General features: G+C 33.5%; 3 protein-coding genes across 3 annotated transcripts; 1 reads left to right on the top strand and 2 right to left on the bottom strand.

The window, feature by feature from the left end:
• Positions 1-35: 35 nt before the first annotated feature.
• LOC133704507 (uncharacterized) lies at positions 36-2,799 on the bottom strand. The gene is made up of 7 exons (XM_062129343.1): positions 2,040-2,799; positions 1,696-1,828; positions 1,551-1,604; positions 1,374-1,465; positions 957-1,192; positions 670-843; positions 36-545 (listed from the first exon to the last, which is right to left on the bottom strand). Exons 1-7 carry the CDS (start codon positions 2,648-2,650, stop codon positions 448-450), a joined length of 1,398 nt encoding a protein of 465 aa, XP_061985327.1. The 5' UTR covers positions 2,651-2,799; the 3' UTR covers positions 36-447.
• A 5,938-nt stretch (positions 2,800-8,737) lies between these two features.
• On the top strand, positions 8,738-15,638 carry LOC133705622 (pyruvate kinase 2, cytosolic-like). Its single transcript, XM_062130920.1, has 16 exons — positions 8,738-9,087; positions 9,514-9,610; positions 9,937-10,034; positions 10,433-10,588; positions 10,749-10,826; positions 11,056-11,187; positions 11,360-11,440; positions 11,608-11,679; positions 11,782-11,871; positions 12,374-12,518; positions 12,738-12,826; positions 13,152-13,247; positions 13,363-13,430; positions 13,618-13,717; positions 13,952-14,011; positions 15,186-15,638. Exons 1-16 carry the CDS (start codon positions 9,022-9,024, stop codon positions 15,336-15,338), a joined length of 1,581 nt encoding a protein of 526 aa, XP_061986904.1. The 5' UTR covers positions 8,738-9,021; the 3' UTR covers positions 15,339-15,638.
• A 2,499-nt stretch (positions 15,639-18,137) lies between these two features.
• Positions 18,138-18,876, bottom strand: LOC133705795 (uncharacterized). Its single transcript, XM_062131177.1, has 2 exons — positions 18,855-18,876; positions 18,138-18,562 (listed from the first exon to the last, which is right to left on the bottom strand). The coding sequence occupies exons 1-2, from the start codon at positions 18,874-18,876 to the stop codon at positions 18,138-18,140; spliced, it is 447 nt and encodes a 148-aa protein (XP_061987161.1).
• Between the last annotated feature and the right edge of the window lie 997 nt (positions 18,877-19,873).

The following is a 19,873-nucleotide window of genomic DNA, read 5'->3' as shown; positions in this document are numbered from 1 at the left end:
CCCAAATGGATCATGACACTTCCATGGCTACCTCGTTGAAACTGAAACATCTCTTCCCTTTTAACAATCACTATAAATGAATAATCGTTATATACATCATGTGATGCCATCTCCCCTGCTTTGTTTATCGTTATGAAAAACAGAAAAATTTACACAGCATACAACACTAGGAAGAAAATTATTTGTTACAGTGAAGCAGCATTGCGCATTCCACGTTTATTCACCACCTGCCCGAGTAACCAAACCCTGGTAAGAGTTGTATACCAAAATCCTCCTGCCCGCCTCATTTATTGCAGGCAGCAGCTCTGAATTAGTGCCAAATGGGTTTTGCCAATGCCATCTCCAGTGCTTGTGAGCTGGTGCCCATAATTAGATTATAGTTAAATGGTTTTGATGCATCATTTAACTAGCATCAATCTTAGAGGCGCAAGCAAGAATCCATATGCGTTAACTAATCCTTCCTGCTTGATCAATCAAAGTGCCAACTTGGTCTCCACATAATGCTCTTGAGATATTCCCAGGCTCGAGCAAATTAAAGATGACCACTATACATGACAGGGAGAGAGCACGCAGCATTAGCAAGGTAAGATGTGGGAATGGGAGAATGCAACCATGCGAGAGAGGCTGACATAGCAAGAGCAAATGAGTATAAGGAAAATCATTACATACCAGGAATTCCATTCTCTTCACAGTAAGTAATTGCCATCATGTCCATTGAGGTAACACCCCTGGAAACCACCTCTCTGAATGATATGTGATCCAGTATTATATTGCTGTTACCAGCATGAGTATCATAGACACCGTCAACAATGGTGGTACCTTTAAGGAGCGCATCTGCATTAACTGATAACCCAAAAACATTTTAAAAAAAACACACATCAAGATTTCACCCCAAACAAACCTCCTAGTAAACAGCAGAACACAAGATATAATAAAAGCAAGCAGGAGGGGAATACTCTCTGAAGCTCTCAGAGCTGCCGCGGTGTCAGTAGTGAATAGTGGATTTCCAGCACCAGCCCCAGCACCACCGAATATGACAACTCTTCCTTTCTCAAGATGCCGGATGGCCCGTTGCCTGCTATAAGGTTCAGCTAACTCTGGCATTGCGAATGCACTTTGCACTCGAGCCTGAACACCATGCTTCTCCAAAGCTGATTGAAGCAATATTGAATTCATAACTGTTGCCATCATGCTGACATTACATCATAAGTTACCATATTGTCAAAAACTAGCAATATATTAAGTTTAGGATGAAGACTGAAAAGAAAGCTATAAGCTATTTATACATGCTACTTGTAAAGGCGAGCATAGATAATGTTCAAGCTCTAGGAGTATGGTGATGCAATACAAGCTCTAGGAGTATGGTGAATTACCTGATTTGATACGCAGTAGGCCTCTCTAAGCCAGTAGCAGATATCCATGAGTCTCCACAAAAGAAATTACGACCTCCAAGAACAATAGCAATCTATAAAAACCACATAAGAGTAAGCAATCTTGCAATTTGAATTAGCGTTGCAGAAAACCAACAAGGAAAAGGAATAGGGCAAGACCTCCAGTCCACCGCGGCTAGCTGTTGCTACTTCCCGAGCAATCTGCATAGCTACCTAGAAATAAAAGAAGGCAATTTAGCTTGCATATTCCCGATGTCATCAGTGTCCAAACATGCTATAATCATCCAAATACTGAATCTTGCACCTTAGGATCAATATTCTGGCAATTCCCAGCCAATGCAGAACCACTGATTTTAAACACAACTCTCCGCCATTTTAAATTTGGCACTGGTTTGGTTTTGAGAGTATTAGCAAATGCAGCACTGCCAGATGTATACCTGCATATAAACGTTCACACAAAAGATCAGTCAGCCGTAGCAAGATCCTCCAGCACCATCTCATACCATTCCAGAACCACCTGGCTACTTTAACCGAAATCCAATAATCAAGTTTCGAAATCTGCATGATCAAGCATTGCCAAACAAACAAGAACACCTGTAAAAATCCAAACTTTCACAACCTGAACACAAGACCGAAACAAGACACTACCTTTTAACTTGCTTAACCACCGCATTAACATTCCCACCACTCCCTCCACCACCGCCACCATCACTCTCTCCACCACCACCACTCTTCCCATTACATGCATTCCCCATAATAGCCTCTATATGCTTAAACCAATGCCAACTGCTCCCACTGCCACTAATCCTCTGTAACTCCACTTTATACCTCTTCTTCAGATTATCAATCTTATTCTTACACTGCTCCACACTCTTCTTATTACTCCCTCCTCTCTCACTCACCGCTTCCGCTACTTCCTCCCAATCCCTCCCTCTCAAATTCCCTCTATTCAACTGATTATACTTCTCCGTATACGCCTCTAATAAACACGATATCGCCGCATCGCTCCATTCCTCTCTATCCTTCCTGTAATCACGGTAATCACAAGATTCTATCTCCGTGATGCTGTTTGATTTCGATCTCTTGTTGTTGTTGTAGTAGTGGTTTTGCTGGTTGCGTTTTGAGGACGGTGTGGCCGCGGATTTGTCGTGATCGGAGTAGTAGTAATCACCGGTGGTTGTGACGGAGGTGGAATATGGGTGGCGCGTTGGAGGGTGAGGAGGTGGCTCGTCGATGAGGGGGAAATCGTCGGTGGCCATTGGAAATTAGGGTTAGGGTTAAGATTTCGATTTGGGGGTGAAGCAGATGATGTTAGGAAGACGACGTTAGAGGGACGGGTGACGGAGTGAGGGGTTAGGTTTTAGATGGGGATTTGAATCACGGATGGTGTAACGGGTCCGTTTAAACAAGAGAGTAAGCAACGTATGTGCTTAGAGTAGAGATTAAATAACACTTTTAAAAGTTGTTTTTTTAAAATAGTTTTTATTTAAAAATATAGTTAAATTGTGAAAACTAGAAATACATTAAAATGTTAAATTATATGTATATATGTGAGTTATTTTAAATCTTTTTTAAGTAGATTTCAATTAGACGATGTTTATATTTCAAATCTTATTATTAATTTTTTATTTAACAGTTTAAGTCTGGTTTTGATTCTTGATTCAATAATAAGACGCATCATTAATTTTATATTTAATAATTTAAATTACAAGAGATAAAAAAAATTAATAAATTAAAATTTCTTTTATTTTTATTATATGTATATATGTGAGTTCTTTTAAATCTGTTATAAGTAGATTTCAATTAGACGATGTTTATATTTCAAATCTTATTATTAATTTTATATTTAACAGTTTAAGTCTGGCTCTTGATTCAATAATAAGACGGTACTCATCTTTCAAAACTCATCATTAATTTTATATTTTAAATTACAAGAGATAAAGAGTTAATAAATTAAAATTGCTTTTATTTTTATTATGCAGTATATTATAAACTTGGGATGATTACAGTGAGAGAAAATCCCATGTCTCAAATCTAATTACAAATCATCACAATTGAATTAAGAGATACATAAAATTAATAGTTTCAGCAAGCTGCCCTTGTGTTTTGAAAGCATGACCATGGAAAACCAATTTCATTTTTGAAATATCAGGCACTCAAAACTCCGAAATTCCCTCGTAGACATCGTGCAAAAACTCCCCATTTCCTTGATACAAATTCCCTCGCAGCTCTTTCTGCTGGATTTATAATTGTGTTATTTTTTAAAATATTATTTATTTAAAAATATATTTTTTTATTTTTAAAAAATTATTTTTAATACCTGTGCATCAAAATAATTTAAAAATATTAAAAATATATTAATTTAAAATAAAAATAAATAAATATTTTTGAAATATAAAATAAATACTACGGATTATATATATTAATGATGTGACAAGGGCTTGACTTCTCACCGAGAATCCAACTTCAACAAATAGTGAACCGACTATCAGGGGGCAGCGTTCAGCTAAAGTTTTGTAAAATTTTGATTTTGATTTGTTTTAAATTAATTTTTTAAATTATTTTATGTGATAATATTAAAAATAAAAAATATCATTGGATTTGATTTACTTGATTCACAGTACAGATCGAAGTGGGAAAAAAAAATGGTCTCGTGGCAAAGGAACATGTTATCAAGATCAGCATTGTCTCTCATTACAAGACCCAAAGTTACCACTATTTTTCTTTTGAAAAGATAAGCAACGACCATTCTACAACTTGCATTAGTGGACGAGGTGTTGCATTAGTGGACTAGGTAAAGTTTTAGATTTATTTTTTAAAAATTATCAATTTAAATATTATAAGTTTTAGCATAACTGAAAATTTATATGATCATTAATTTCTTGATTTTAAAGAATTAATCGAGCTGTATGTAACTTGTTATAAATTTTAAGACCACTAAAAATTTACATGATCGTTAATTTCTTGATCTCAAGAGATTAATCGATATACATGGAAGTTGTTCGAACATCAATAATTAAAAAAAAAAACTTGCCTGAGACTTCTAAGTCGAGTTACCACAGAAGAATATTTACGAAAACTGCAAGGCATTTTCATATTGATATGGCCTTTGCAAAATAGAAAAATGAGTGGAATATGTCATCGCCTGCATTCAGAAATTCCCTTCCTTTCATATGTTCTCTTCTGTATCCTAATGCAGCAGTTACATCACCTTCTCTGCCTCTTTGAGCTAGCCTGGAATTAATTAACATTCTTTCCTAACAAGAACAAAAAATTCAATCAGATCTTGTCATACAAATCCCGAGTAACAGCTAAACGAACACTAACTATATATATCCGTCATTATTTCTCAAAATAAACATCTTCCAAAGGCTAACATTCACATTCGTCAGAGTAACAGCTCTGTACTGTCAAATAGTTTCCAGTTTTGCATGGTGAATGCTGAGCATCTAGCAAGAAACCGTAGAGCAGCAGCTAATTATCTGGAAAATGAGCTCAACAAACTCCCTCGTCTTCGATGTTCCTCAACACTCTTGCTCCTGCATTCCCAAACAATCCGTACTCGTATACTACAAAACCTGACAATTGTCTTCTCCCATTCCTTCTTCTTAATTAAGAAAACAACAACCCTCTCTCAGTCTCTCTTCTGTTTTAATTCTAACTACCCTCCCCCAACGAACCCAGCCACCCAACCTATAGATACCAACCAATCTCCATCCAGAAGTGTCAGCTTTACTCCAGTGGTTTCATTTTTTATTTAGCAAGTCCACCTATTTTTATTAATAGCAACTCAAGAGGTGTGCTAAATGAAAAGTCAAAAATTAAAAAATATATATATTATTTTAATTCTTAAATACTTGTTTTACATGTTTTAAAGAAAATGCTAAAAGAATTTCAAAATGCTTTTTCTCTTTTAAAAATGTTATTTCTATGTATCTCTTAGAAAAACCCAACCAATAAAATAAGACCAACAAAAAAAAAAACTAATTAAATGCAGCCATGTTAAAAAAAATAACATCAAACTCATTAAAAAAAATATTTATTTCTTTAATTTCAATGCAATTAGCTATTCAAATGGTTTTTTTTATTGGAGTATATATAATAGAAAAAATCATATTTATACTATTTAAAATATTATTTTATCAATTTATCTCTTTAAAATAGTATCTCTGTTCTAATCAATCTATGTTAAAGTCAATTTATTTATAGAATTTATAGTTTTCGTGTATATTATAGTTGTCAAAATGCACTTACGGTGAGTGTATTATTCTGTCTATGAATTCACTGTGAATTTGAGAAGAAAATGTGAATGGAATATTCTTTTCAATGCCAACAAGATAGAAACCCCAGTAAACAAATTTTAGACAATGATATTCCAACATCTATGATATTAGTATTATAAAATGCTGATAGAATCTTCACTATATACCAATCGAATATTCCATCAACGTTTACTATTTTTCCAGCAGTTTTTCTTCCCATAAACTTCACTCGTGTATATATGTTGCTGGTTATTTTACTCTTGTTTCAGTCGGATAAATTTTTTTTGTGAAGAATATATATATATATATATATATATATATAAAAAAAAACTTATGCATGTATTTAAATAAATACATTGAGAACCATTTGTGACAATAAATATAAAAAAAGTACTAACATATTTATTCAACTTACCTCATTGCAAGTCGAATGCAAAATAATTAAAGTGTAGTTGTTATTAATGTATTTTTTATATTAAATAAAAAATATAACTGTGAATCAAAAAGTCAATGCTAGTACATAATAAAATATAATAAATATTATATATGTTAATAAAAACACATAAGATTTCAAGTTAATTTATAACATAACGGGAAAATTGAACAATGTTGCAATTATTACAGTAAAATATTGTTTCCTTAATCTCTGCATGATAGTTTTTCTAAAAACAATTGTAAAGAAAAGAAAAATAAATTGCAAAATAATAAAAAAATGATATAAATAGGCAAAATGTAGAGTGATTAGTATTTAAAGTGTAAAAATAAGAAATGATATTTTTTACAAAAACAAATGTAAAGAAAAAAAATAATAAAAATATAAAGTATAAAAAAACTTTGTTTTCTAAAAAACCTAAAATTATAATTTTTTCACAACTACAATACACCACGGTAAAATATATATATATATAATTATATTATTTTTATATAAAAACACAATTTACTTTTAGTGTATATATAATAAATATCCATGGAAATAAAAAGATTTTGCTGGTTGCTGGTTTCAGTTTCCGTCATTGGTTTTTGAGAGAACCTTGGGCGTGGGATTCTTCAGGGTTTTTGGTAGTCGAGCGGATAAAGCAAAATGGAGCACTTGATGGTTGATGGGTGTGATGGAATGATTATTGAGGGGGCCGCCGCCTGGGTGAAGTGGATTGCTCAAGTATTATCTATATACTGAAAAAAAACTTGTCTGGAGTGATATAATTATCAATTTTTTTATTGTAGCAATAACAAAATTGTAATTTTTAGTTTATTTATGAAAAACAAGTTTTTCTTGTATTTTTTATAATTAATATTTTTTCCATTTTTCATTTTTCTTGTACATGTCATCAGCACGTCGGGAAACTCAGAAGGTACATGTTTTCATTTACGATGTTTTGGGGCACTCCTTTTTTGCTTTTTTTTTTAAAAAAAAAACTAACACCAGGTCCAGGTACAATAAATAAAAGGAAATTACGAATTAACACAGCAATAAATTTTTTTAGTTAAATAATACACTTAGATGTGGCGGTTTAAAACTACTATATTTAATTGATTTTACAGTTTAAAAATATAATATTTAATTAAATATTACATTTAAATCATGATAAAAATTTAATTGATGTTATGATTTAAAATTGCAATATCAATTAAATTCTCGTAACCTTTCAATAACAAATTTCTTCAACATCTAAATCTAATAATAAAAAAAAATTCTTAAACATGTTCACTAGGTATCATATGCCTATATACACAACAAGAAATTATGGTTTCATCTTATATAACAATTTAAGATATAAATACATATACATATACATATATATATATATATATATATATATATATATAACACATTTAATATTAAATAAATTAAAAATATATTCAAATTAAATATTATAACAATGTTGGTAAAAAAAATCCTATAATCAATGTCTATCTTATAACTACATGATAAAAGTATTAATGAGTTCAATAATCATGTATGGTGATATATACTCTTCATAATTATAGTCATGCTCTCTATAAACATCATTGTTATTTTATTAGAGAATATCATCGTTATAAAGTGAACGCTTAACATAAGTAGATATTCATTGACAAAATTATCAACTCGATTTAATGTATTTTATAGCCAATTAATATAATTCAAACCTATTTTATAAAAATTTTAAATTATCCTATAAACCTCAACCTTGACCCTAAATCAATCAAAATAAAAATGTATCATTTCACTTTTTTTTTTCAAACCTTATTTCACACTACATAAAACTTTGTAATGATAAACTAACAAAGCAGACCAAACAAGGAATGATAAAATGTTTATACTTTATAGAATGAAATCTGAGAAAGAGAATAATTAATCCTTGAAAAAAAAGAGGAATCAACAGAGTTTTACTTGAATCAACACGGGAGCTTACTGGTAAAACGACCAAGGGACTCTTTATTCCAGGCTCTTCAAAGTTTTAGGATCAGCGGACTTTACAACATCAGGCAGCTTCTTACTTGTAATCTCTTCTTTCTCTTCCAATTTAACAGGAAACTCCATATTTTCAATAAGCAGAAATAATTTCCTTTTCCAAGAAAAACCAGGTGTTGGTGTTCAAAATTAATTCCTGAGTTTTGCATTTTCTTTCTTAATTTTGATGTTATTTGGTTGCATAATTTCGTGAAAAAACTTCATGGCTGCCTCCTAGATTGTGATTGTTGGTGTTCTTTTTATTCTATGATAAAAAATTATCTTCAGACCACCTTTGCAAAATCTAACTGAACATATTAAAAGAGCAAAGTTCCAAGTCAAACTTTGCAAAATCTAATTGAACCATATTATTATCTACTTTTGATTTGTTTTTACCTGTGCTATTTTTTATTAATGAATAAATAATAATAGATAATAGATATCAATTAAATATTTAAAACCTGATTAATAATTTATGTATATCTAGCTTTATTACTAAATAAACAATAAAAAAATAAAAAAATTCCACCAACGAGTACCAATTAAGATCCCTAAATTCTCACCTACCGTTATCCCTCTCTCTCTCCCTCTCTCACTTTAAAAATTACGGCTCTATGAAATCACCATTTTAAATTGCATTTCATGGTGATCCGATGCATAATAACCAAAAGTGGAAAAGGAAAACAAAATATTTTGCTACGCTCCCCTCGTAGCCCATGGTAACGCTACTTGCAAGCTGGAAGAAATGACGGTCGTCCATGTCGTTTTCAATGACACGAGAAAGAAAACCATAAATAAACAAGGGAACAGGAAGCAGAGAAAAGCAACGCCAAAATCACGCAGTCTCTGCTAAACTCACCATCCTCTCTCCTTCTGGAAACCCAGCTCCCTCTCTCTCTATCTTCTTCAGAGTCTTCTCTCTTCTGATCAAAAAATGAACCCGCACTTGAACCTTGAAGAGAACATGAAGTTGGCTTCAGTTCTTGAGCCATCAAAACCTGTAAGTTGTACTCAAGCTTATTTACTTTTGCTTTGACTTTTAAGCTCTCACTCGTTTCTTTCTGATGGCTCAAGAAAGCTTTGTTTTCTCACTGTTGTTTCTTTTTTCTCGGTTTCTTTGGTTTCCCATTTTAAATTCTTTGGTTTCTTGGTTGGTTACCAAGAACATGCTCAAGAAAAGCATAAACGAATCTTTACAAGTTTTTGGGGTTTCTACTTTCTTGATCTTGAGTGATTTGTCTGGTTGCTGAGAAAATGTTAGGAACGGAGACACTGTTCTGATTTGTCGTATTTTTCTTTACTTTGGAGATCAAAAGGCAAAAGAATAATAAAAAAGTATTGGGGCTGAGCTTGAATTTCTCTCTTTTATGTATACGAGTGACATTATGTAGGTATAATATGTTCTTTATCATTTTGAATTTTGCAGAGTTTCTTTCCTGCAATGACAAAGATTGTCGGCACACTTGGTCCAAAATCGCGGTCTGTCGAGATAATATCTAACTGCCTGAAGGCAGGAATGTCTGGTATTGCTCCATCTGATTTTCATTTTTAAACATCCTATTATTGAAAGCTCCTTTCTCCTTTTTTTTTTTTTTTCCCAAACTCTTTTTGGTTTTAGAAAAAATGAATTCATTCTATCCAGATAATTTATTGTTAAATGGCTCAGGGGCAATTGCAGGTTTCACTTCACACTAAGAGCCACATACTGAAAGTAGACAAACTTTTGCCTATCTTTAATCATTGATCTTTTTTGAGACCAAGCAGGATATATAACTAAAGGTTGACATACCCCAGAGAAAAACTCTTGGGGGCTGATCTGAATGATTTTTTTTCTTTAAATCTTTTGTAGTGGCTCGGTTTGATTTTTCATGGGGTGACACTGATTACCATCAAGAGACATTGGATAATCTGAAGATAGCTGTCAAGAGTACCAAGAAACTTTGTGGGGTAAGCTTATCCTTATTAGATTCAGTCTAAGCCAGATGACTACCTCGGTTGGCTATCCAACGTTGATGCAAAGGCATTAATGACAATTCTTGATAAAGGGGGATCATGTTGTGGGTGAAGGCAAGAACTATCAAATGCATTTCTAAAATTTTGAAGTCTGGAAGTGCATGATAAATATAGAAAATGTATTCAAGATTTTTTGGCACTCGATGCAGATAAAGTTCTGTTCTCATACCGAAGAATCTGTTTTGATTGCTACATCTTTGTGCTTCAAGTCTTTCACCCAAGCGCATGAGATAATACAAATTTTATCCTATTCCCTTGGTGGGTTTATACTTCTACTAATAGCCAAATCTTATGCCTTTCTTACCCTTTTATTCTTTTGGTTTTGATTTCAGGTTATGCTTGATACTGTGGGTCCAGAGTTGCAAGTGATCAATAAAAAAGAGAGCCCGATTTCCCTTCAGGAAGATAGCTTTGTTGTCCTAACACCAGATCTGGACAAAGAAGCTACTTCATGTCTGCTACCCATAAATTTTACTGGGTTGTCAACGGTAAGTACCTGTTTTACATGTTGTTTGGACTGATTTTGATTTCATCTGGCATTTGCATCGATGTTTTTAAAATTTGTGCAGCTTCTCTAAAACATTGCTGCATGTGCCTTCCCCCCCGTCTTCTATGACATGTAACTTTAATTTGATATGGCCTTTGCAGGCGGTGAAAAAGGGAGACACCATTTTTATTGGTCAATATCTCTTTACAGGAAATGAAACTACTTCTGTGTGGCTAGAGGTAAGTCGCTTCATTGGGGCCATGTCATGTAACCTACTTTTCATGCTAGGCGTATCTTTCACATACCATAAGCAGTAACTTTTATTGCTGGCTGCCTACCCATTTCAATTAAAACTGTTCTCGGTACAAACAAACCAGGGGACTTTGTATTCAAAACATAATGGCCTGCATCAACTTCAAAAAAGAAGAAGAAGAAGAATCTGCTTAATTCAATTTCATGATGATGCAGGTCGCTGAAGTCAATGGTGAAGATGTGGTTTGCTTGGTGAAGAACTCTGCTACCCTGAGTGGACTGCTATATACTTTGCATGTCTCTCAAATCCATATTAATCTGCCTACTCTCACTGATAAAGATAAAGAGGTATTTGTTTCTACTCGATCATTGTTATAAAAGCTTATATTGAATCATGTTTGGTGTTAACCTTTTCCTGTTTGACTGATCAGTGCTGGCTTCCATCATTTATAATGGAAAAATGCCAACTATTTCTCCTTACCTATTAATGCTTTGATGGCATTTTCATGATCAATATCAGGTTATAAGTTCATGGGGTGTTCGGAACAACATAGACATCCTCTCACTTTCGTACACCAGGCATGCAGAAGATGTTCGTCATGTAAGGATTTTCCATCTAAGAGTTCTTTTCTATTATCTCTTTTCATTGTAAAGTAAATTACTTCGACTTCTCCCCTTCTCTGGGTCCTTACAATTTTTTTGCTGCATCAATATATTTCTCCCTTCCCCTTTAACATTTCAATTGTGGTCGGTCATCCTTTTATACAGGCTCGTGAATTTCTTTCTAAACACGGGGACCTCTACCAGACTCAAATTTTTGCAAAAATTGAAAATGTAGAGGTGAGATTTATAATTCTGTTATCATATGCCATTCTTTATCATACCCGTGCTTAAATTCCATTATAGGTTCCAGATTCCTTATTTCTAATGCATTTCTTTCAGGGATTAACTCATTTTGATGAGATCCTACAAGAAGCAGATGGTGTCATCCTTTCCCGTGGAAATTTGGGGATAGATCTCCCACCAGAGAAGGTTAGTTATGAAATCTGATTGATGAGCTTGCATATGTGTAAGCTATCATAAACATGTGGAATTAAAATACACTGGTCTTAGAATTGCTTGTTAGCATGTGATAATCAAATATTAGAGTTAATAAGGATTGCATAATAGCAATATAGAGAAGATAGAAAGGAAATGGAGAAAGTGCTTTGCAGCAACATTCTTTAAATTGTTACAACCATAAAACATTGCTGTATCATCAATCTTTCTTTTGTAGGTTTTATTTTTCGTATACATATCATACTTTAAGTGGGATAACTTTGTGGCTTTTGGAGGCCATTAAAAAGGTTCAATTTCCTGTGATCCCAATCCTGGCAATGCGCACATATATGATAACCAACTGTAGGCATTAGCATGTTGTTCCTATATGCTTTGACACCATCAGTGAACATGCATGTGCGTTTAGTGCTAGTTGAATCCGGATATTCTACTACTCATAATCCAACTAGACTGTCTTGCTCTGTGAATTTTGCAGGTGTTTCTGTTTCAAAAAACTGCTGTTTTTAAGTGCAACATGGCTGGAAAACCTGCTGTGGTTACTCGTGTTGTGGATAGTATGACAGAGAATTTGAGACCTACTCGTGCAGAAGCAACTGATGTTGCCAATGCAATATTGGATGGTAATTTGCAGTTTGAAAAGCTCCCTGTTGTAACCTTAGTTGCGTGTATCTTTCTGTTTTGGATAATGATGTGCTAACTTCTTACACGAGTGAGAGTATTATTCTCCTGCTTATAGCTGTCTTGATACCCCATTCCTCCAGTTTAGTTAGATAGTATTATATGCTTCATAAATCCCAGACTAATAGAAGTGTTATACTGTGGTTTTTCTGTTGCTTCAGGGAGTGATGCAATTCTTCTAGGTGCAGAGACCTTGCGAGGACTGTATCCAGTGGAGACCATCTCTACTGTTGGGAGAATTTGTGCCGAGGTAATTTTTCTCAATTATTCCTCCATTTTCCCCTTTATATTTCCAATGGATAGCCCCCCCCCCCCCCCCCCAAACACACACACACCCTCACAAAAAAGGCCGAAGAGTTTGTTGGACTATAGATAAATTTTCTTCCTTAGCTTCCATGAATATATGCATGGTAAACTTGTCTCAACTGCACACAGATCTAGACATGGACTAGGTAGCCTACTCAATAATCTGTGCTGCCTTTTCTTGGGACTGCATTGCTTCACTTCAAAATTCATTTCGTAGTCATTTTCTTTTCCAATTTGTTTCGCTGATTTGATTTTATTTCCAACTGCAGGCAGAGAAGGTTTTCAATTATGATTTGTATTACAAAAGAGCTGTCAAACATGCAGGAGATGCAATGAGCCATCTGGAATCTATTACTTCCACTGCGGTAATCTCTTAATGTTTGATTCAGGATTTTTTGCTTATTTTGAACATTCTTTGCATTACTACCATGCAATTGTTTATTTCCCTTATTTTTACCCTTGCCATTTTCGGTTATGAAGGTCCGTGCAGCTATCAAGGTTAAAGCTTCTGTAATTTTATGCTTCACTTCCACTGGAAGAGCTGCAAGGTTTTTCCTTCTTCACAATTATGTTTCGGGTCATATGTTTGTTTAAATGCAAATGCAAATGGTTAGTAACTTGGAAGTCTATTTTGGGAGATTTATGAAATCAGATTATCTAAATGTGATTCAGATGACCCACAAATTTCTTGTAGAATCTGATTAGGACTTTCTAAGCTTTTATGTACCAATGCAGGTTTATTGCAAAGTACAAGCCCATAACACCTGTGATATCTGTTGTTATCCCTCGGCTGAAGACAAATCAACTGCGTTGGACCTTTACTGGCGCTTTTGAGGTATGTTATTGTTTAGATTGGTTATATCTTCTGGTGCAGGGGATAGGTTGACTAACTCTAGCGATTTTGAAACATGTGAAAACATTGTTGTAGGGGTAGCTGCTAACAAGCGCCCAACAATTTTGTCCATATAGAATGATTTCTCAATTTTTCATTTAAGCTCAATTAATATTAATAATCTGTTGAATGTGATGTTTTCAATAGTTTTCAATAGTTTTCATGATTTTATGGCAGGCAAGGCAATCACTCATTGTGAGAGGAATTTTTCCCATGCTTGCTGATGCTCGACACCAAGTAAGCATGTGTTATGTTACATTAATGCAAGTTTCCCCCTTTGTCCGTCCCACTTTTCTTCACCCTCTTTTGAGAGCGACAGGGTGAAGGATCTGGAATGAATTTCACTTTTCTGATATGCTATTGATATTTGTCCTGAAGGTTAAAGGTTCCATGACCGTAATTTTTAATTTTGTGGGAAACATACTTTATACTGGTATAAAAAACAGAATTGTGTTGGGAGAATTGTTATTGATTGTGTGTTTTTCTAACATGAAAATTCACTATCTTTAAAGCGTTATTAGCCCCCACTACAAGGTTATTGTTATTGGGTTTAAAGCAAATACATGTTCAGGGATTAGATACAGAAGACTCTTCTAAGAACACTCAAAGAACTTTTTAAATTTTGAGTATGAGGAGGAAAATTAGGAATAGGAAGTTGTTTTTAAACTACCAAATGACTTTTATTTAGTGTTGAGTGACCAACTGACATTATACCAAATGTCTTTTGGATGAAAAGACATGAATAAAACTACTCCAGAATCGAACATCTGGTTGAGGTTTCAACTGCATGTTTCAAACATGCAATTCAAGACTCAACATGAAGTCTGTTCAAAATCTTTCTTTCACAACATTCAGTGAACATGACAACAGGATGTTCTGAACATCCTGTCCACAGTGCAACATGATGTTCGAAAAGATACCTTTTCAAACTTCCATTCTTTATAATCTAATTAATTTTAAAAATTCTTTGCACTTTAAATTCAAAATTTTTTATGCCTTGAATCCAACAAATTCCCTTGACATTTTAGTAAAGTGCCATTGAAGGATGTGGGGCAAATACGGAGTCTAGTCATAGGAGTTTACACCATCTTGTTTTAATCATGTAGTTTGTAGCATCCTGCTATGATTACAATGTGACTTCCTAGAGAAATAACTATAACTGGGAAATAGGAAGAGGGTATTCAAAAAGAATATCCCAGTGCAATACGGGTTGTAGTTCTTTGGCACATAAGTTATGCGATCTTGTGCCCCTTGAGTTTCTACTCTTCCTCTTTCACTGGGTATTCAACTCTGATTGAGAGGGGAAGGTATTATCATGAATTCTTGCTTAACTTCTTACGAAATGGAAACATACTTGGTTTTACAGGCTGAGCCTTTATTTTAAGAAACGTAAACATGCTTGGTTTTGCAGGCTGAGTCTACAAATTCAACAAATGAATCGGTTCTGAAGGTTGCTTTGGATCATGGCAAGGCACATGGTTTTATAAAGCCTCATGACCGAGTTGTTGTTTGCCAAAAGCTTGGCGATGCATACGTGGTGAAGATCCTTGAGCTTGAAGATTAAGGTTCTTGCGCATCTCATTTCGCTTGAAATCTGTGTGTGGCAGCTTCTGCCTTTATCGTATAAAATAAAAGAACTCGGACATTTGTAAGAGTACATAGTATATACAAGAGGTGGGGTTAGGTTCTTTCTGCTGTGGGCTGGCGAAGATCATGGACTGGCACCCCCCCTGTCGGAAAAGATAACAAAAAATTCATGACATTGTTGGTCGAGTAATTGTATCCTTATTTTCGTGGTCGAGTAAGGCGTTGTTGTTGTGATGCTTTGATGCCTTTGTTCTATAAATTTTGAGTTGATTCCCAATTTTATCTCATCTTTATTTATTTCTTTTACTAAAAATTAAATAACTTGTGAAAAAATCATGCAAACACAAATAATGAAAAGCACACAAAATTCAGTTAATTTTTTTATGCGGATTTCACAAATACATCTTTATTAAAAATTGTACAATGTTCTTAATTATTAGAGATTAAATAGATGATCGTTCTTGATTATAAAAAAAATAGATAAAACAAAAAAATATTAAAAAATATTCACTTGAGTAAATTATAATTTAATCGTTTTTTTTGTTTTTTTGCTTTTGTAAATTGGTCCTTTTATTTTTTTAAATTGGATGTTAATTCTTTAATCAAAGTTGACAGTTGATTTTTTTAAAAAAATTTCTAAATTACCTTTTTGAAAGACTTAATTTTGTCTATAGTAGATAAGATTGGATATTTTGATTATAGATAATAACATTGTTGGTAAAAAACCAACAACAGGACCAATTAATTTTTTAAAAAAGGATTAACTATTTATTTTATTGAAAACATAGGGATCCAGTAATAATGTACTCTATTTAATTTGATACTTTAATTTATTCATATATGTTTTCTCCTGATCCACGTTTATGTTTTAGGGTAAATTACAAAAAGCTTTTTAGCGAATCATTTTGACAAAAATCTTCAAATTGTTCAAGTAAATATTTCAAATATCCCGAGGCTAAATTTTTTTATATGTTTGAAATGGGGTGGCAGTTGCTTTTTACTTGGAAATACATTAAAATAATAGTTTTTTTTTAAATTATTTTTGATATCAGCATATTAAAATAATCTAAAAATATAAAAAAATTTTAATTTAAAATAAAAAAATAAAACTTTTAAATTTTTTAAAAACATTTCTGAAATAACAGGTTAACGTAGATAGTTAAGGCTTAGAAATCAGTATATGATGCAGTTCCGGCCATACTTCCAGTTATAGTTTCTTTCTGTTGTTTCCTTTTATTTTTGGTGGAGATCATAAAACAAAGTTTTTCTATTTATTTCTTTACATGCCAGGATTGAATTTTAGGGGTGAGTGTATTAAATTAGAGACCAATGATGGAACTGTATCAGTACCTTTTGTGCATCTGCAGATTCTGAAAAGTGGTGCTATAGTTTTTGTAGAGCCTATTTTGTTTATGTCAATTTGAATCTATTTGCTCTTTGCAAAATATAGGGATGGTCGTCCTGCAGAGCTGCTGGAGGTGTGTTGGCGGTGAAATGCGTGTAACCAAAGGGAAGATGACGTATAGAGTTAGCTTCATGTTATCCATGAACACGGAGAATTCCTTTGGCTGGGACGTTCCTGTTTTTTTGATGGCTAGGATAGGGGAGGAATGAAAGTATCAGCGCGTACAAATAGATCTATCAGAATTAACCGGGGAAGTAGAGGAATTTCCTCCGGAGTAGTGCCGGATTGAGTTTGAAAGTGATAAAAATTCTGAAAATAATGAGGAATTTCTTGCGAAGAAGAGTCAGACTAAGTCTAAAAGTGATGAAAACCCTAAAAACAATGAGGAAACGCTCTATTTTGGCTTGTATAAAGTGTGGACTAACAAATGGAAGGGTGGTCTACGGATTCATGAGGCCATAGTTCAGGAAAGAACAGCTGGGAATTATGCTTCTGCATCTAATACCCGTTCCGACGAGTCCAGAGGGAAAGAAATAGCAGCTGACGATTCTACTTCAACTTCTGAAGAACCTCCGATCGAGTCCGAAGTTCAAGAAGTATAAGCTGATTTAGAGCCAACCAAGGCTAGTTTGAGGGTCAAAATCCACTACCAAGGCGCGCTTCCAGGTTTTTTCAGTGCTTTGATCAGCAGACCAGATTGCATCTAGTTATCTATTATATTTCTATTTTCGTCAGTGTCATATTTCAAGTTATTTTGATCTTCTTAGTTAGCCCAACTATGGCAAACTTATAACATGCTAAAATCCTCTGGGTTATTTATCTATTTTTTTTAATCTAAAAAAAAATCCTTTGGGTCTGAATCGATTAAGAAATTAGTGAGGGGATGACTGTGCTATCAGTTTTGTAGGCAAGTGTAATCTTACTGCTAAAGAGCTGGTTATTTTGCTTGGCAAATTAAATAGTACAAAATGGTTTGATATATACTGTTAATTTCAATTTATAAGCTCATGAACGTGCGTTCATTTTTGAAGATTTTAAAGTTTAGGGTAGATAAAAAAGAACCATCTTTAAAAAAAAAACACAAATTAATGGGTTTTTAAATGCTATATATGTTCATATGCTTATGAGATACACACACACGAAAGACAGATCGAGGATACACAAATAACACTTCCTTTCCTTATGGTACTCATGTCATCTTGGGTGGATCTCAAAATTGTCTACATTTGATACGCAAAATTTGATGTTGATGTAGATTCTACACATGCATATTCAGGATAAAAAACAGTAAAATAGATTAAAAAAATATAAAATAAAGTATCAAATGAATAACATACAAAATACCTAAACATTCCCTAGACATACCCATTTCTAGGCATCCCAGCTAGAAGGAAGATGGGGGTTTGCAACAAATTGACTACTTGAAAATGGTGATGACGACGACGACAACATGATTGCATCGATGGACTCCAATTGACTGGTTGCCACTTCATGTACTGGATACGGCCCAGATGGGAGACTTGAAAGTCTAGCGAGTGGGTCGTGAACTGTGTTCTGTGATTCAGATGAAGGTGGCATGCGGCAAACATTTCCTTCAATGATCTCAAAAAGTTTTGGCATCATAGACACCATCATAGATTGATTGTCATAAGACATTGTTTCATCAATCGTACTCTGATCATGAGTAACAACTTTCTCTCCAATATAATGCACTGGAATTGCCCCATTCCTCAAACTTTGATGATGATCTTCTTGGTTTTGATCGAGGTGTTGAGGTAGATAAGGCAATGACCACCCTGCGTCAAATGAAGATGAATTATCATTTAGAGGGGGTGGAATTAAGGGAGTTGCAGGTGACAAATGAGGCAAATCAACATTGTAATTATTGGGTTGGTTGAGTTTGAAATGTTTTTTATCCTTAATATGCATGTGTAGAATCAAACAGTAAACTGTTTTTTTTTTAAATAAAAAAACGCATTCCTCTCTTTAAATCATCTTTCCAAGGAGGCAAGGATAGCTGAAACACGAAAGTAAAAAAAAAAAAAAAACCCTAAAAAGGGTTTTAGGATTGACATTTAAATGATGTACCGGCATTGTACGGCATCAGCATGGTAGAATACTAGAATTCACTCTGTTTTTTTTTCCCGGATCATAGAGTTTTAAATGGCGTGTATTAGTTTTCTCGATTCTCTACGCATTGGCTGGAACTCATCACATATGAAAGTTTTAGTCATTGTTTTAAAAAGATCAAATCGTAATACAACAAAGAGTTTAGAATATTTCTTTTCATATTGAAACCCGATTAGAAGGGGTATTTTAAAAAAATTATATTGTTTAGGATGAAAAACGAAGGAATTTTTTTTTTTTTGTTAAAGTCTCAGGATGATTTTTTAATAATCTCGCCTTCCAAATTAAACAATTTTTTCACTTCTCATTTAATTATCAATTAAGAAATAATAAAAGAAGTTGACACAGTGTGTTATAGTCTATTTTTGAGTTATTTTTTAAATTTTATTTTTTTGAAATAAAAAAATAAAAAATAAAAAGTAATAGTAAAAAAACTGACAATTTTAAAAAAATAAACAAGAATAATTTCAAATATAGAAAAAAAATCAAACTGCAATTTCTTTCTTCTTTTGCTATAATTTCAAAGAAAGAAATCAATCAAGAAGATGTAAAGAAACGCGTTACCATACCAGAGTGGTTTTTTGGGTTAGGGTTTTGGTTTTCATTTTCCGATTCACCATTAAAAGATCCGTGCAGTATTTTGGGATTTGATTTACTTTTCCTAAGAATAGGGTTAGGGTTTCTGCGCTGTTATCATTTTGTCATCATCTTCTTCTTTCTTTTCTTATATGCTGAATAGGGTTAGGGTCCAGAGTTGCAAGTGATCAATAAAACTGAGAACTCGATTCCCCTTCAGGAAGATAACTTCATTGTCCTAACACCAGATCTGGACAAAGAAGCCACTTCAAGCCTGCTGCCCATGAATTTTACTGAGATGTCAACGCATGGAGAAGATGGGCAGTGTTTTTGAAATTTCTTGCCAAATATACAACTAAGTCCTCATTCTTTACTAATTATAACAATTTGTTTTTGAAGAAAAA

This window comes from Populus nigra, chromosome 10 (genome assembly GCF_951802175.1).
Source record: "Populus nigra chromosome 10, ddPopNigr1.1, whole genome shotgun sequence".
Lineage (NCBI taxonomy): Eukaryota > Viridiplantae > Streptophyta > Magnoliopsida > Malpighiales > Salicaceae > Populus > Populus nigra.
This window is presented reverse-complemented; position numbering and strand designations above follow the sequence as displayed.